The 19100-nt window shown below is 38.1% G+C and overlaps 1 protein-coding gene across 1 annotated transcript in view; it reads right to left on the bottom strand.

Moving 5' to 3' along the window:
- Nucleotides 1-19100, bottom strand: part of LOC127455563 (protein bicaudal C homolog 1-B-like) — a 75483-nt gene that overhangs the window by 22727 nt on the left and 33656 nt on the right. The window contains exons 3-7 of the mRNA XM_051723562.1: nt 17737-17806; nt 13410-13489; nt 11684-11842; nt 5528-5581; nt 5083-5268 (exon numbers count right to left, since the gene is read on the bottom strand). Of these exons, the coding sequence (XP_051579522.1) occupies nt 5083-5268; nt 5528-5581; nt 11684-11842; nt 13410-13489; nt 17737-17806 (549 nt within the window). The remainder of the gene's footprint in view (nt 1-5082; nt 5269-5527; nt 5582-11683; nt 11843-13409; nt 13490-17736; nt 17807-19100) is intronic.

Raw genomic sequence — 19100 nt, 5'->3', positions numbered from 1 at the left:
AGACCAGTGAAGACAGACAGCACACTGGAGGTTAAGTCATTCACTAAATAGGGAGCAAGGGAGAATCCTATAACTTTCCATGCAGCTAAGTGCATTCACTCCTAAAATCCAACCAAAAGCTCAGTTTCAGGCAGCAGATAATATTTGGCAGACATGGGACAATGGTAATAAGTACATAAATTCACAATTTTATAATGCTACATTTTATTTGAACATGGTTGGCAGTGATTGGATGATGCTTATAATTAGAATTATTTATTCAGCTTTACAGAAAATCAGCTGTAATGTCTGTAACGTCTCAAAAACATGAATAACCAACACTCCTGGAAACAAAAACAATTTAATGAAAAAAATCTGACTTTCTATAGCTTGGTATTATTTAAAATTTCACAATGTGTTCCCACTGTCAACATTTGTGGACATTAATTTTTATGTAAACTATTTGCTCTAGAAACCTTTTTATTTATTTATTGTTTTTTTTGTTTTGTTTTTTGCTTATTAGGTGCTACTAGTTACAAATCAAAAAAGAAAATGGAAAATGCACACAGCAGTCACACTCAGGTCTCAGGAGTTTAAATAACAAAATATCAAAGCAGCATTTATTTTAAAGAAAGATAAGAGAAGCCACTTTTCAAGCCAAACATTTCATAAAAATTGTGCTAGGTTTCAGATTACAAAAGAATATATATATTGTTCGAAATTAAAACAAGTATTTGGAAATTCTGGTTGACAAACTTTGTGGAACATGTTCATAGTCACCTGTGTGAACTTGAGAGGAACTGATTTCATACATCCACTAAAAATGACCTTGTGGCCAGTAGGCTGAAAGTAATTGCAAAAATAAAGTTATTTCTGAGAAAAGATCTAGCATTATTTGTTTGTAGATGACACTTGGCATTATATTTTGTTATCTAATGCAATGAAATTCATATACTTTTAAGTGTGACTTGAGTGTCCAAATATGTTTTGGGGCCACTGTAAATGCATTTAAAGAAATTAGCTGGCAACACACTTGATTGAAATATGCAAAAACACAAAACAAACCCACATTAATAAAACCATTGCCCATCTCTTCTAATGCATTACATTATGTGGTGGAGGCTGCAGTGTTTTTTGGTTTCATTTCTGGCAGCTTTACTCAAACTAAATCTCTCCATTTCACAGAATGACCTAGTTTCGCTCTTTCTACCGCTACTCAAGAGCTTCACTCATTTAATATCTGCAACTTTGAAGGCAACTTCAGCAAAGGGCTTTATGGGTGTTTGTGAATGTGTGAGTGCATGTGTTAGTAGGTTTGTGTATATGACCCGAGGCCTGTGACTTGATTCAGACTTTAGTCATAATTTTGCTGACTTGACAAATGTTAAATAACTTGAGAATTGGCTTATTATGCTTATTTGTGGCTTGATTTGAATAATGACTTTGTGATGATAAATCTTCCCATCTCCAATGAGCCTCTCCGAATAAAGTCATCATTTTAAAACTTACCAAGGCTGGTGTACACTTATTAGACCAAGTCCAACGGAATGAACTACTGTAAGTAATGCTTGTAAACAACTACCAAAAGTGTTATGTTTTCCCCTGTATGGTTCTTTACAAGCTATCCATAACATTATTTTACAAACCAACAATCATAAACATGTGGGTATTGACATTTTTATTTTTTTAATTACTCTAAGCACTTTTTAACCATTATAATGTTACTCTGTGTCCAAAAACAATTGTTTAATGTAGGAGTCACTGAGAAACTCACGGAGGCAGGGATGTGGACTCATTCGCGGGGTTTATTGAACAGGTGAATGAACCAGAGAGGAAAACAGGTGAGTCAATCCAAATACAGTGTGATGCAAACAGCAGGTGGGTAATATCCAGGCAGGGAAAATTGTGCGATGAACAGATGAATGGTTAACTCACAATAGTTTTATGATCTTTGCAGGAAACTTAAACAACACAGGAGAGACCAAGCGCTGGGGAAAAAAAAACGGAGGATGAACCAACACAAAACTCTGACGAGGGAAACCATAACAAGGTAAGTATAAACACAGGAAGGCCTAGACAAAACTAGGGAGTCCGTAGTCTCCGGGAAAACACTGACAAGAACAGACAAAGAGTGAGTGTGAAGGCTGGGTATAAATGAAGTCCTTGATTAGTCACTGATGATGTGCAGGTGCGAGTGATCAAAACTCAGGGGAGAGTGAGCGCTGTGTCGGCAGTGAGGGAGAGGGAGTGCAGTGTGGAGTGAGAGAGAGAGTCCGGTGGATCCGTGACAGTAGGGTTGAGAATTGTTTCAGGTTTTTAGATGGATTTGTAAAATGTCTATTGCCTTATAGGTCTAGCATTACCAAACTTGCTAGTTGTTTGTCTTTTGTAAATTCATAAGGATGCTCCGATCAGGATTTTTACAGCCGATACCGATCACCGATCTTCTTGTCACCAGATTGGCCGATACCGATCATTTCACCTTTTATCAGGAACTCTGTCATAACTGGCTATATGTAAGCTTTCTGCACACTGTCACTTTTAATTGAATTTTCCTCTTCCCAGTTGTCACAGTCTGTCTCCTTCATGTTCTTCAAGGACTCTTATTTTGAAGTTTTCCCCTGGACTACATCTCCCATAGTTCACTTTCCTCATCACTTCCATCTGCTCCTCATCATCCTCACCTGTATTCCATTCCCTCATGTAGTTCCTTGTGTATAAATACCCTCTAGTTTTGTTCATCCATTGTCAGTCCTTGAAGTGTTACATTGTGTTGATGAAGTGTTATGTTGTTAGTTTGTGATGTATAGCTTTATTGTTTGCTCCAGTGTTTGCTCCACTCCAACGATTACTATTGTTGAGCTTTATTGTTTGTTCCACTCCAGCGATTGTTATTAAAGGATTTAAAGTATTTACTCTTGCATCTCCACTCTTCCCCTTCCTCTCCAAATGCCCAGTGTTACAGAAGGACTGACCTAACAAAATGGATATACCAGTAGTAGCAATCCTCCTCGAACAAGAAGACCATCCAGTTGTGGATCACGTGCGTGAGTTTCTCCATCTCACGAATTTCGTGCACTATGATGACCACGCTCCAAGTTTCTTCAGGGCTGGCCTGAATAGTGCAGTGAAGGAGCTGATGCCTCCGTCGGGTCCTCACTGGACGATTGCCGACTACGTGGAGGTGGATCTGCATCTCTGCAGCTCACCTTTCACTGTGGGTATGAAGGATATGGACTTTGTATCTCCTCCCACATGGACCCCCTCCAGCCTTCCACGGCTCCTCCCTCGAAGCCTGCCATGGTCAATGAGCCAGCACCCACGCCTGCCACGGTCAACGAGCGCCTGTAGCCTCAACCGTCCCAGAGCCAGTACCTGTAGCTCCATCTGTCCCAGAGCCTGCTTTCACGGAGCTTATTGACTTCGATTCCATTCCCACCCATATACCCACCCAGTGTACACCTCCTCCTTGGTCAGTCGGTCACTTGGCTCCGCCTCGGCTCTCTGATCCTCCAGCTACGCTTCATCACTCTGAGCCTCCAGCTTCACCGGGGACCTCCTTCCCTACAGCTCCTCCTCAGTCCCACCGGCTCCACCTCTGTCCTCAGATCCCCCAGCTCCGCCTCGGTCCTCCAAACCTTCGGCTCCACCCTGGCCCTTCGAGCCGTCGGCTACTCTCCGGGCTCCCTTATGTTCTTCAAGGACTCTTATTTAAGTTTTCCCCTGGACTACATCTCCCATAGTTCACTTCCCTCATCACTTCCATCTGCTCCTCATCCTCACCTGTATACCATTCCCTCATTTAGTTCCTTGTGTATAAATACCCTCTAGTTTTGTTCATCCATTGTCAGTCCTTGAAGTGTTATGTTGTGTTAGTTTGTGATTTATAGCTTTGTTTGCTCCACTCCAGTGACTATTATTAAAGGACTTAAAGTATTTACTCCTGCGTCTCCACTCTCCCTCTTCCACTCCACGTACCCAACGTTACACCAGTATATCACTTAGTTTTAATATCACAGCCTAATTTTTGTTGACAAAAAAGTTTAAAAGGCTTATTAAAAAAAGTTTTTTTAAATGACACTTTAAAACAAGTATAGGCTAACACAATATTCTCTAGATAGCCCTGTAAAAAATGAAGCTAAGTGTCAAACTGAAGACAAACTGATAACCCATAGGTACAATTAAATTTAATGTGACATTTTTGGTTATTGATTCATTGTCATTATTTCATATTATTATTCCTTATTTATTTGTAAATTATAATTAATACATTATGGTATCTTAATATAGTATAAAGAATTATATTTATAAATTCCTTCCCTGCCTTTTCATTTAGATGGATGATTGTATTAATAGTTCATTTTTCACTAGTTGCTTCTTGAACTTTAATGAGGGGAACACGTGCTCTCTCGTGAGGGAAAGAGATGAAAGGAAAGCAGAGAAAGAGTGCATGTTTCTGGACTTTACAGGTGCTACTATTGTTAAAGCAGTTTAATGGGGAGATATTTAATAAAGATGTTTGAATTACACCACATCTTTTAACTTGCATTATTACTGAGATGCCTACGCCCGGCAGAGACTGAGAAGCTGCCACCATGAACCATAAGGACCGTTTCACAGCTTGCGCCATTTTCCCTTTGCCTTGTCACGTGTGAAACGCCACATTAACAGTATAGTACACAAGTTTTCATATTCACCATACCTCTCCCACTGCCACTTTCTTAACTGCTGAATCAAGTTTGTTGTCTTACAACACTATGCCAGTATTCCCCACACTCTGTAATACCATGATAGTGCTGCTGATGTCTTAAAGGAGCCACGCATCTTTTGCGACATCAGCGATCGGTTTATGCGATCGGCCAAATTACCGATCACCGATCGAGTCATAGGATGTGAATATCGGCCGATACCATCGGAGCATCCCTAATAAATAAATCAACATTATTTATTTATATTGTAATAGAGAAATTTGAAGATTTTAAGGTCTTAATTCACTACTTAATTTGACTCTACTTCATAAAAATCATGATTCCACTTCCATTCCTTTAACACAAAGTGCTTTTAACAGCATTAATTTATTGTGTCTATCATTTCATTACTCACCTTAACGCCATTGGCATTGTTCTGGTTGCCACGGACAATGGCAGTGTTACCATAGAGATGGGAGGGTGGTTTGAAGGAAATGGAGACGTTGTAAGTGTGGGATATATGCTGAACTACAGGAGAGCTACAGTCCACCTGCTGTACCACCCCACTACATTCAAACATCAGCACCAATGGCAGCAACTCCTACAGAGAGAGTGGACAACAATTCTGTTTGATTTGCTTTGTTTCACAGAATACAGAACCAAAAATGATGATAATGCCATTTTGACCACTAGTGTGTAGCACACAAAGCCACTAGAGCAAAGATGAAAAAGTAAAAGACAGATGGAAAGAAAGGAAACAAAGAAAGAAGGAAGGAAAGACAGAAAGACAGAAAGAAAGACAAGCAAGCAAGAAAGCAAGAAGTGTAAGCAAGCAAGAAAGACCTTAAACATAATCTTACTCGTATTTTAACTCTTGCTGCTTCTACACCAGTTGGCTGCCCCGCTATTGATACCTGAGAGAGAGAGAGAGAGGGACAGAGAAACAAAAAACATTATTATACTTCTTGATCTTTCTCTGTAATAGGTGCAGATGTTTATACCTTTCTCTCATCCTGTAAGAATTTTGTTAATCTTAAACAAAGCTCCAATAATACAAAGTTTAATCACAGCCTATACAAATAAATCCAGTCTGGAACCAGGTGATACAGTCCAGATCAGAAAATCTATCTGCTTTGGCTATGAAAATGGTATTTGTGCAAGTGTGTTCTTGTATACACTACTAACAATCCAAACTGTCTGCACGCCTCATCAAGCCACTCAGCAGTCTTTTTAAACCTGAGAGCTGTCCAATCAGATCCATCAAAATTTTAAGCATTTTTATCCTCAAGCCAATAAAAACTGCTTCATGTCCCTTAGCCAATAAATAAAATGATTCAGCCACTGCTGGATGGTAGAAGTTGGCTAGGTGGAAATGTTTTGCTCTGCAAGTAGGCTACAGCCCACTTCTCAAAATGAGCCCAAAGAAGTACATTTTATGTTTACGGAGTGACAATTATGTGTAAATAGCACCTGCCGCACAGTGCAGCTATTTGCACTCTAATAGTCTGGGGGAACCAGAAATTGAAGACAAACTGCACCCCTTTTATCGCTGCAGTGGCGTGGGGTGTAACAACAGTTTAGATGTGCTTTTTTTGTGTGGACCACCCGGTTCGATTTTTCCTTTTGTCCCACTTTTTCCCATCCTGTTTCCTATCTCCAAAATTCATATTTCCTTTAATCCTACTTATAATAATAAATACAAATTAATATAAAAGTTGATCTCCTCGCAGTGATTTGGACACGATAAAGTTCTGTGAGAAAGGTTTGACCAGAGTAAAATTAACCATGGTTTTACTATAGAAATATTGTAGTAACCATGTTTTTCAGCAGAAGCCATAGTTTTAATGCAATTAACCATGGTGTTACAACAGTGATATGCTTTTAATAAAGTAACCATGTTTAATTTTGTGGTTATGATTTCACTACAAAATACCATGGTGATTATATGGTTAACTTTTGCAAGGGAAGGTTAGGGTTAGGTTAAGGCTTGGGTGCTCACTACATCGATCACAACCACTGGTCGATCTCATTAACAGGTCAAAAGGGAAAGGGATATAAACTACACAAATAAGGATAATCTTAAAGATCACGTTTTATTTCCTTATTTCGGCTCCCCCGTGCACGGAGTTCCGAAATGCAGAATGGCAGGGAAAGACGATATTTCATATTTATGAGGAAAACGATAACTGATTGGACAGATAGAGTTAGGTTTATGGGTAGGGTTTGCGTTGGGTTATATTTTCTTCGACCAATCAGGTATTGCTTACCTCATGAATATATAGGACCCATTGCCATCCTACATTTCGGAAATTCGCCCCCGCGCACTGTCTGACTGATAGACGCCTTCTTTCTCTGAACGTGCTAATGTGTGTGTGCGTGGTAAGAGCGCTCACGGTAATATGGATACGCGCCAGTGTGACAGTACACTGTAAAATGCTCGTCTTGGCACAAGGTATTAATTAAAACAGAATCAGTTATGACTAAAGTAAACGTACAAGCGTGATAGACCTGCCCGTATTAATATTAGACTTTAACATTAATCAAACAACAATCACAAGAAATCAAGACTATTTATTGCTCTTGGCTGGATAACTTTATAACTGGATAATATTTTTAAAAAAGATTAATGTATTATAATCATGCAAAGAAAACCTGTGATTTTTACATTTTATGGTAAATTAGATTTTTTTAATTTTTTTTATTTCTGAACGTATCCTTGATACTAGGGCTGCAACTAACGATTATTTTGATAATCGATCAATCTAATGATTATTAGAATGATTATTCGACTATTCGGCTAGTTTTGCAACAATTAATCATTAGCTCTTAACCGATTATTCAGCTTGTGCCCTGACTTAATAGGTTGTATTAAACGTGCTTACAAACAATAAAGAGGACAAAATAATCTTTTAAAAATACCTCTAAATGACATTCACTGAATTAAAGGCAAAAAATACTTTCACTGCAAAAAAATCCTATTGTTATCAAGGGTTTTTGTCTTGTTTTCCATTTAAAATTGTCTAAAAATCCTTAAAACAATATACATTTACTTGAGAAGCAACATATAAGTGTCACAGTCTGTCTCCAACATTTTCTTTAAGGACTCTTATTTTTAAGTTCCCCCCCAGACTTCATTTCCCATAGTGCACTGCCCTCATCACTTCCATCTACTTCTTATTATCCTCACCTGTATTCCATTCCCTCATTAGTTCCTTTTGTATAAATATCCCCTAGTTTTACCCACTCCTTTGTCAGTCCTTGAAGTGTTATGTTGAGTTAAGTTTGATGTTAAGATTTAATGTTTGTTTCCACTCCAGCGAATGTTCTGCTCCAGTGTGTATAATTAAAAGATTCAAAGATTCTACTCCTGCATCTCCTCTCTTCCACTCCATACACCAACGTTACAGAAGGACTGACCAAAGAATATGGATATACTTCCTTGCTCTTCCCAACATCTACCTATACTCCAGCGATCCCTCTAATCCTCTTCCACTTGTCCAGACCCACATGAGCATGGAGCCAACAGGATTATTCATGGAGCTTTTCAGGTAGGATCTTCCTCTCTTGGAGTACTCAACCAAGTTCCTTCACCTCGCTGCTTCTGTATCAATACCGGACATTTACCTCAAGCCCATTTATGGAATGGGATTAAACTATCACAGACCCACAGCACTTCCAGAGGCAGAAAATCTTTCTTTTGCAAATTACATTCTAGCCATCCTGAATATCCATTACCCTTCACTATCATTACATCTGTTGGAAATGTTGACTCCTTCCATGGCCCCTGTCTCCACGCCTTCCACGCCCCCTATCTCCAAGGTAACCCCTCCTCATTCTATTCCCTTTGGGGGGGCTCATCCTCTCCAGGTTCTGGTGGTCGATTGCCTGCTGCAGTCAGCAGTAGCGGCCACGGTTAGTGAAATAGTGCCCATGCCTGCAGCCTCGACCGTCCCAGTGCCTGTAGCCTTGACCGTCCCTGTATCTACGTTCCCTGCTGGCCGGAAGCGAAGGGACTCCTCCTCCCCAGTCTCTGCCCATGCTCACGACTATGGAGGTCGTTGCCCAGTCTCGGCCTGTACCCTTCCACGGCTCTCAGCCCCGAGCCTTCCACTGCTTCACCTCCCTTGGCTCCGCCCTCAGACTCTTCCACGGCTCCACCTGTTTCCCCAGCAGTTCGGCCTCCTGACCCATTCCTAACCCTGTGGCCACCTCCCAGGCCTCCTGACCCATTCCTAGCCCTGTGGCCACCTCCTGAACAATTCCCTACCCTGTGACCGCCCCGGATCCATTCCCTGCCCTGAAGCCGCCCCCGGATCCTTTCCCAGCCCCGAAGCCGCCCCCTAGGCCTCCTGATCATCCTCCTTGGATCCTTCATCTTCTGCATCACCCTACCCTCATCCATTTTGGGCGCCAGGAGTTGCCCTTTGGAGGGGGGGGGTTAAATGTCACCGTCTGTCTCCATCTTCAAGGACTCTTACTTTGAAGTTTCCCCCGGACTTCATTTCCCATAGTGCACTGCCCTCATCACTTCCGTCTGTTTCTTATTATCCTCACATGTATTCGATTCCCTCATTAGTTCCTTTTGTGTAAATATCCCCTAGTTTTACCCACTTCTTTGTCAGTCCTTGAAGTGTTACGTTGAGTTAAGTTTGATGTTAAGAGTTATTGTTTGTTTCCACTCCAGTGTGTATAATTCAAAGGTTCTACTCCTGCGTCTCTTCCACTCCAGACACCAGCGTTACAATAAGATATTTAGACTTGCTTTAAGAGAATGTATCTTAAGTGTATTTTGTATATAAGTGTGTTTTTTTTTCACTTGGTTGTACTTCTGCAAGTGCAGTAAAGACAAAATATACTTCTATTCAAGATCTATTTTCTAAAAGCAAGTCTAAATATCTTATATGCTGCTTCTCGGGTGAATGTTTTTTTTTTTTTTTTTTAAAGATGTGTATTTTTAATATTATATTTAACATTCTAATTTTCTTCTGCAGTATAGCTGCTAAAGAAAATGTATGTTTTAAAGGAGTTTTAGATATTTATATTGGAAAACAAGCCAAAACAAAAGCTTATTTTGTTGCCGTGTATAATGGGGCTAAGACTATCCTCGCTCACATTTCTGTTCACTTCAATCCATCTTTAACTCAAAAAAATAAAGCTGCATATTGCCAATTTTCTTCACGATAAGAAATGCACAGTGACGTATGATTCAATAAGTCGCGAGCTATCGCTTTATAATCTAGCTGCAGCAAGCGTGCACGCTCGAGGGACAAGTGCAACTCAGCGAAGAGGCACTGACCGCACACAGAAATGCCAGTTTTGGAGTTTGTAGTTATTTACATGATCTGCTTCCGTATTATTTGAACTTCAATAAAGCTATAACACATTAAATATAACTGCATTTAAGAAGTAACGCCGGAGTGTTTCCTTTAAAAACGCTCAACACGCCAAGTTTTGCTTCAGCGGAGTGGCAGCTCCAGCTCCACTTTTTCCACAATGACTGTGCTTCTGTATTTACTTATTTTGTATTTATGCATTATACTTCCCTCATACTTTGCGATCTACATCACCTGAAGCTGTTTGGAGTGCATCTGGACTAATTCTTCCTCTTCTCAGTCAGGTGCGAACTGCAGTGCTGCTCTCGTGCGCCCTCAAAGTTTAATGTGATTTCATGTTAAGTTAAATGAGATCAAATGACTATTCTACATTTTTGTTGACAATTTTTTGTTGTTGACTAATCGTTTCAGCCCTAACTGATACTGCTATAAAATGTAAGCACTGTTTTCTTAATTTGTTTCTTTGTTTTTATTTGATTACTTTTGATTCCTTGTCCTGAATAATTACTTCAGAACTTAAAACAATGTTTACCTAATTAGCAAATTAGTTAGTATTAGTTTTGGTATTGAGAATGATCAAATTTCACTGGTATACATGTACCGATTACTGAAATGTGGGGCGATGTCTGTCTAGTGCAAGTTTACATAGGCAAACTATTAAAAAAAAATTGTGTGATAGGCACAATATGTGTTCAGTGTGAACAGCCCCTAAGAAAACTGACAACCTCATACGGGCCACTTAAAACTTCAAACTGGCCGGATTTGGTCCGCAGACCTTGAATGGGCCTGGTGTAGGGTGTCTGTGGGACTCTAAATAAACACACAAAAAAAAAAAAATGCTGCAGTGATGCCCCTATACTGCATGTGAGTATATAATTAGGGGTACAAATAGTCTCTGACACTGTTTGCAGTTAGTGAAAAAGAAGATGCTTTTTGTTGCTATTAACACTTAGTGTTAATAGCATCTACCACTATTTGCCCTTATTGCAAATTGCATCTATTGCTATTTGCAATTAGTGCAAAATAGCCTCTGCCTTTAATTTACATTCACATTCACAAATTGAGATATTTTGCAGAATGTCTATGCTGCTCTTATCCACACAACAAAAATGGATGGGGATTCACATTGTCAAGCTCCATAAAAGACAAAACTGGCAAGGAATGACTTCATGTGTCAAACATAAATGGTTCATGAGGCCAAGTTTAAATGTGTGCAAGTGTAAATGAGATTTAAGTGCTATGCAGGAAAGGAAGATTTATAGCAAAAATGACTTCAATTTCGACTCGGTTTCCTCCAAAAAAGCTATCACATGTTTCTAGAAGATTTAGAATTTAGAGCACAGGTTGTATGGACTACTATAGTGCTTTTATTGTGATTCGCCACCTTTCGTTTCTGAAAAAATTCAGCCTGAAATTCTGCAAAATATTGACAACTGTATCTCTTTAACCAAAAAATTCTAGATTGGAGTGGAGCAACTGCAAAAGTTTAAGAAATTGTTTAAGAAATACCTATTTTGATAAACTACTATTCTGAATATTGCAAGGGCCATATTCCCCATAATGCCTATAGTATGGGGGGGGGATGAATAGGGTGGTGTGTGTCAGGCAGGTCAGTATATGCATGTGTTTGTGTGTATGGCTGGTTCTTAGTTGGGTCTGTTGACTTTGAGTGTGTGTTTGTACCTGGTTGCTCTTCTCTCCCTGACTGTGTCTGTTGGAGTCAGGAAAGTGTATGTGGCAACCCGTCTCTTCCATCACCCGTTTGATGTTATTCCCTCCTTTTCCGATCACATGCGAGTGTTCCGTGTGGGATACATCCATCTTCAGGGTTACGCGATTACTCTGTGTCAAAGGTCATGACTTAGAATAATAACACACCGCTGATGCTCTTAACTACCTCTAAGCACACTGCACAATCTCAGACAAGTGTTTAGATACATCTTTGCTTTCTTGTACATTAGTTTCAAGCTCTGATCTGAAAATTACAAGCCATATTAAGGTAAGTGTAGCAAATTGAGTGTTTAGTGGTAGTATCACTGCTCTAACTGTTTGTCAGTCATGCCCCATTAAACGCTTTAAAAATAATGGCCAATGAATCCTAAATTACATAACATGCAATATGAGACAGACATCATATATAACTGGTTTTAAATGAGGTCAAATATGAAAGTACTGCACTATCAATGGCTTGTGATGCTTATTGTGAAAATGTGTTTGGCTTTCCATTGAGCTCATAACTAAATAAAACAGGTGTGTGACAATGAGGAAGGATTACTGGTAACTAAATAAATTATAATAGTTATAACAGTCCTCTGTATTTTAAAGGAATATTTCACCCAAAAATGAAAATTCTCTCATTATTCACTTACCCTGATGCTGTCCCAGATGTGTATGACTGTCTTTCTTCAGCAGAACACAAATGAAGATTTTTAGAAGAAGACAGAGCTCCGTCAGGTCCTTATAATGGATGTACATGGGTGCCAGCACTTTAATGATCTAAAAGTCATATTTAGGCAGCATAAAAGTAATCCACGTGACTCTAATCAATCAATGAATGTCTTCTGAAGCAAATCGATAAGTTTGTGTAAAAAAAAAAAAAAAAAAAAAAATCGTTAATTAAAATGTTATTAACTTTTAAAAAGCGCTTCCTGCCAAGCAAAACTTGACGTAAGCGTGTCGGCGAGTCACGCGAGAATTCGGAAGTGCCGCTTATATATTTACAACAGAAGAACAAACGTCATGCGAGAGTTTGGCCATTTCAAACAGCATCAGAGCCCTGGATGGAAGCGGCGTTTTAATTATCGACTCGTTTCTTACATAAACCTATCGATTCACTTCAGAAGACATTCATTGACCGACTGGAGTCGCATGGATTACTTTTATGCTACCTAAATATGACTTTTGGACCGTCAAAGTGCTGGCACCCATGTTCTTCTATTACAAGGACCTGACGGAGCTCTATCTTCTTCTGAAAAAATCTTCATTTGTGTTCTGCTGAAGAAAGACAGTCATACACATCTGGGATGGCATCAAGGTAAGAGAATACTGAGAGAATTTTCATTTTTGGGTGAAATATTCCTTTAAACAAATTTTGGGGTTACAATCACATTCTCGATGAGTATATTATGAAGTATACAGGCTGAAGTCTGTTCTGTTAGTTATAAACATATGGTAAATTATCTAAGGTAATAACCAAAAGAGGATAAGAGGGATTTATTATTATTGTATTTTTTTTTTCTTTTTTTTTTTTTTTCTTGAAAAGTTAAAGTTCTTTTCATGATTTTAAACTCATTTCAGAGAGTTCAGGCTGAAAAAAATTCTCCCTTCAGATAAGATCGACCCCACACAGACCAGTCACTGGAGAGGTTTCCAGCAGTTATCATGACAATAACATGTTTTGTATTGCTACCTTTGTGTCAAGAACGGACATTATTTTTTTCTTTGCCTCTCGCACATCTTCCCTCTTTCCGCTGACCTTAATATGTGGATCTGTAAGGAGGATGAACAGGACAAGAGAAGAAAAGAAGATAAATTAACTTGTATATAAACAATAAACGTGTGAAATTGCTTATATTCAAAATTCTAGAAATAGCAAGTACAGTAAATACCGAGTAACTCACATTTTAGACACAATATCGACAGTTTTTTGTCACTAATGAAAACAGTTCCAAATGAAGCCACTGTTGCATGTTGCTGTTGTGTAATAATTGATAAAGATGTTTCAATAGACATGTTTCATTCAATTACAACAAATGTTTCAATGTTTCATTCAATTACAACAAATGAAATCACAATTTTCTCTCTTTTAGTATCTTTCTTCTGCAGACACCCCCACACATCATCAAAAATGTACATTACTGCAGTGCTCTAAAATAGCTCCTGTAGTTTAACTTCTTGGAATTCAGTTTTTCTTGACTCACTCTCTCTCTCCCTCTATCCCTTAACCACACCCCCAGATTTTCAGGATCGGCACTAGGAGATCAGAAACAGGAAGGATCACACACACACACACACAAAGTACACTGTTATTCATGGTGGTATTAGAGTAACACCACTATCCTCTTCCTGCCATGTGGTATTCATCAAATCCAGTATGTGAATGTGTGTATGGGGTTCCGCCTCAAGGTTCGACATGTTGTGCATGCTGAGATGTTATTCTGCTCACTACAATTGTACAGAGCGGTTATCTGAGTTACCGTAGCCTTTCTGTCAGCTCGAACCTGTCTGGCCATTCTCCGTTGACCTCTCTCATCAACAAGGCGTTTCTGTCTGCAGAACTGCCGCTCACTGGATGTTTTTTGTTTTTGGCACCATTCTGAATAAATTCTAGAGACTGTTGTGTGTGAAAATCCCAAGAGATCAACAGTTACAGAAATACTCAAACCAGCCTGCCTGGCACCAACAATCATGTCACGGTCGAAATTACCGAGATCAAATTTTCTCCATTCTGATGGTTGATGTGAACATTAACTGAAGCTCCTGACCTGTATTTGCAGTATATGATTTTTTGCATTGCACTGCTGCCACATGATTGGCTGATTACATAAATTGCATGAATAAGTTGGTGTACAGGTGTACCTAATAAAGTGCTCAATGAGTGCATATACATTCACCATAATAACTCTGTGTACAAAAGTTCAGCTTTTCTGGTTATTATTGAAGCACAAAAGAAAAAAATTCAAATCATGCTGAAATAACATGGACCATCAGGTTTTATAGACTAGTGGAGCTATCATTAAAGCAAAAGGGGAACATGCAAAATACTAATAGAAGAAAAACAGAAGCGCACAAAACTGGACTCAGACTTTTGAACCCAATGTAAGTGTCTAAGCGTACATTCTATGGGCTTTCATGTCTAAAATGCCTTTCATTTAAAATGTTGAAGAAAAGGTGTATACAGTGTGCGCATATAATATATATGATGAATGAAACAAAATGGTTGGTAACCGTCTTGGATCTGGCTTTAAATCCTTGGAACTAGTGTTGTCAAAAGTACAGGTACTTCGGTACCAAGTCGATACTAAAATAAAAAAGATGTAATGATACCAGTGTTTACTGGTAGTACCGAGCACCGACTATATCTGGTACCAGCACACAATATGACTGACATTCGACAGCTTTAAAATGCTCACAGGCTTATTTTGAACGCGTGCTCTGTTACTCCTTGTACACTGAAATGGACAATTAATCAAATTAAAATCGTGACATGTCCTAGTGTGATTTATTAAACTGCTAAAGTCTGCAAAATTACTGTGGAAGAGCTGCATACTTTAAATAAATCCTACCACTCATCCACTAGAAACTCCACAGACATTGAGAATCATTCACGTTGTATCAGATGACAGAGCAGAGCACTAAACCATTGTTAACCACGCAGCACATGTAAAATATATATTTATATAATTAAAATCACAGCATTTGCACTTTAATCTCAGCTCAGCTTTATTTATATCGCATTTAAAACAACAGAGTTGACCAAAGTGCTTCACAGTTATAAAATTTAGAACATAACGTTTCATTATTACCACATACACAAACGCTAGTACACATCATAATAAAAGCACGAATCAAAATAAAAGCTAGATGCTTGAAATTGAAGCATCTAATATTAAAACTGTTTAGTCAAATGTAATATTCACTGTAATAATAATATTAATAATTAATCAGAATATCGCAAGCAAGACAGCTGCAATGACATGTTGAAAAGTTCTATTTTCACTTGTTAAAAGTTTTAAGAATTTATTGATTAGACACCGTTTTGATGATGAAATAAAAATGTTCTGAAAAGTTCTGGAAAATAATAATAATTATTAAACTATAATTATTAAAATAATTATTAAATAACTAAAAATAACTAGACTGGTGTGTTCAATAGCACATTATAATATTAGCATATTTTTGCTATGGTATCCAAATTGGTATCGAGAACTGTGAAATATCACTGGTATCGTTACAGACTACTGAAATTTTGGTATTGTGACAACACTACTTGGAACATTTATCTTTCTTTTGAAGCAAACTGTCTGGCCTCTCTACACTCCAATTGAGAAGACAGGAGAGTGATTTTCTGTCCAGTAGACAGCCTCATTTAAAAGTGCTTTACTGACTCAGGACAGATTGGAATAGACATCTTTCAGACTGATAACATCTGTTACAGGCAGCGGCTGAAAAAAGAAAGATGGGGGGAAAAAACTAAATGAGAAAAACAGTTCAATACTGGGGAACGTAAAATATAGTACAGCATGTGAGTCACAAGCACTGACCATATTTAGAACACATCGAAAGGGGGACTTTTGAGAGAAACAGATAGCAAAGTAGAGAAAAGTATAAATATATGGTGTGATCTTTACACTTTAATAAAGAAAATGATATTGAGGAAAAAAATCCTTGCACTTATCAATGTTGTTTTAATAAAAAATTGTTTTTAAGTTGTTGAAAGGAACTTTGACAAACTCAGAGTAGTCTGGTACTTTCAGAAGGTATGGAACAATACATATAAATTCTATGAATTAAGAGCTAATTCAAACTACAAAACTACAAACATCCATCTGCATAGTTTTTCAATGTAAACATGCACTAGATGGACATTTTTGAGTGTCACGTGCAGGAGCGCTCAACATTTTTAGAATGTTGTGTCAAGTTAAAAACAACTTTAAAAAAAATTCTCGAGACACCTGCATTCTGTTCTATTTGTTTCGAAGTGTCTTACTTTTATCAGTGCAAGAATGCATTTCATCTGAACAGCCCCTAACTGAATTTCAAGACTTTTTATGCCTTTACTCTTTCACTTTAAAAAAAAATTGTGAGGGACCACACACAAACAGATTTGCCTTGTCTTGCAAAATCCTCTGACCTTATATATTTAAGGAAAGCCTTAAGAGACTCATTTGGTTCCTGGCTTTTTAAAGCCAAAAATGTAGTCTGAACTGTTGCCACAGAGAATTACAGAACTTGTTCTGGAAAATCCTGCTCTCTTTACTGGCTATGAAGTCTCCCCTCTCCTCTCCTCAAATCAGATAGTGCTCATTTTCATTTTCATTTCCATTTCCATTTTATATATCCTTGATCAGGGATCGAAGAACATGCAGTTCCTACATAGAAAACATTCTCACCGGAGTGATGCACATTTATTCAACATTGTAAAAACATTGTGAATTTGACACAAAAATATGGCATCAAAAATATCATCAGAAATATTATCCCAGTTCCCATTTCTTTTGACCTTTTCAGACATTTGTGGTTACAGGATAAGGATTTTTAAGTATAATATTGATTCAGAACGATTCGGTATGAATTATTCAGATTAACTGTTAACCATTTTGACTGATTCATAAAAAAAGGATGGATTAAAAGAACGATTCGCTCATAAATCTATCATCACTATGGACTTATGAGCAAATTTTACTCAACAGATGAATAACTAGTCCATGAAATAAAAAAATATGTCATGGCTTTTCCAGGCTTGGAAAATGCAGTTTAAAAATTAATTGATATTTCAATTTTTTTTCCATGACCTTGTTATCAAAGCAATAAACACCAGAAGAATAGTCTGCAAATGATTTTATGAAACATAATCATGATATCCATTCTGCAAAGACAAACAAATCTGTAAGATACCTGCTGGATATAACCACATTCTCAGTTAGAAACAGCTGCTTCTGAGCAGACTGTAGGTTTGTGTGGTGTGACTTGTGCAGGGACATCTATGGTGTCTGTCTGTGTGCATGTGTGTATACCTTTTTTGGACTTGGCCCCAATCTTCAATTTAGACGGCCAGGCGATCTGAGTGTTGGTTTCATCCATGACCTGAAACACAAAAACCACAATGTTGAGAGTGTGGAAGAGCATTTAAAAAAAAAAAGTGAATGTTTAAATTCATAGTTTAAACCACTCATACTCTAAAACATACACTACACCAACACCATCAAATCCATGTTTTGTCATTCTCTCACATAAATGCACAGGAACTAACACATTTCAATTATGCTAAAATAGGCACACTGACAAATGTTCAAGCCGTAAAAAAAAAAAAAAAAAAAACATTCATCTCTTGGACTAAAACATGACCCACTCTCTCACACACATATACACCCAGCTGGCTCAAGAACCTGTGAAACACATAACAGCCAGTTGGCAGTGAACCTTTGACAAGCCTAGTATACTAACCAGCAGCATATGTGAGGAGAGAGAGAGAGAGAAAGAGACAAAAAAATATAGCGAAATATATTGTGCGCATAAAACATCCACAAAAGAGATCCTTATGATAATTTGCACCTACATGGTTACAGTAGCTCCCAAAAAGTATTTGGAGTAGACTAGGGCTGGTTGACTACGCATTTTAAAAAATTAACGCAATTAATGCAGTATCAGTTTTTTTTTTCCGCTTCCTGAAACTTCACTAATGTTTTTCCTCACTTCCTGTGGCTAAAATTGGCATATATACATTTCCAGGAGGTACACGCTCAACTCGACTGCACATCCTGTAATGACTGTGTGGAGCAGTGCATGCTTATTCATTACGTGCGACTCATGTCCTGGGAATAATAAGCATGGGAGCGGAATTACTGTATGAAGAATGGAGACTTCACCCGCAAGTGGCGAGACAGGTGTGGAAGAGATACGGGCAAGTTGCCATATCTCTTTGCATCGCACGAGAGACCAAGTGTGTGCGCGATAAAGACCAAATGGCAGCCAGAGAAAGTAATAGATTTGAAACTTCAGGAGATTAAATTTCAGCATTTAATTTGTTTTAGATCTGTATGTACAGTGGTGGCCAAAAATATTGGTACCCTTGGTAAATATGAGCAAAGAAGGCTGTGAAAAAAAGTCTGCATTGTTTATCCTTTTGATCTTTCATTCAAAAAATTCACAAAAATCTAACCTTTAATTTAAGTAAAACAATTGAAAGAGGGGAAATATCTCATTAATAAATAAATATTTTTCTCCTAAACACGTTGGCCACAATTGTTGGCACCCCTAGAATTTCTTATGAGTAAAATATTTCTGAAGTATATTCCTAATCATATTTTAAATTTTTAGTGCAACTGTGTGACTAGGAACATGAAATTGTTCAGCCATGACTTCCTGTTTCACAGGGGTA

This window comes from Myxocyprinus asiaticus, chromosome 17 (genome assembly GCF_019703515.2).
Source record: "Myxocyprinus asiaticus isolate MX2 ecotype Aquarium Trade chromosome 17, UBuf_Myxa_2, whole genome shotgun sequence".
NCBI classification, from domain to species: Eukaryota; Metazoa; Chordata; class Actinopteri; order Cypriniformes; family Catostomidae; genus Myxocyprinus; species Myxocyprinus asiaticus.
The sequence above is the reverse complement of the archived record's forward strand: the minus strand, read 5'-3'. Positions and strand labels throughout refer to the sequence as shown.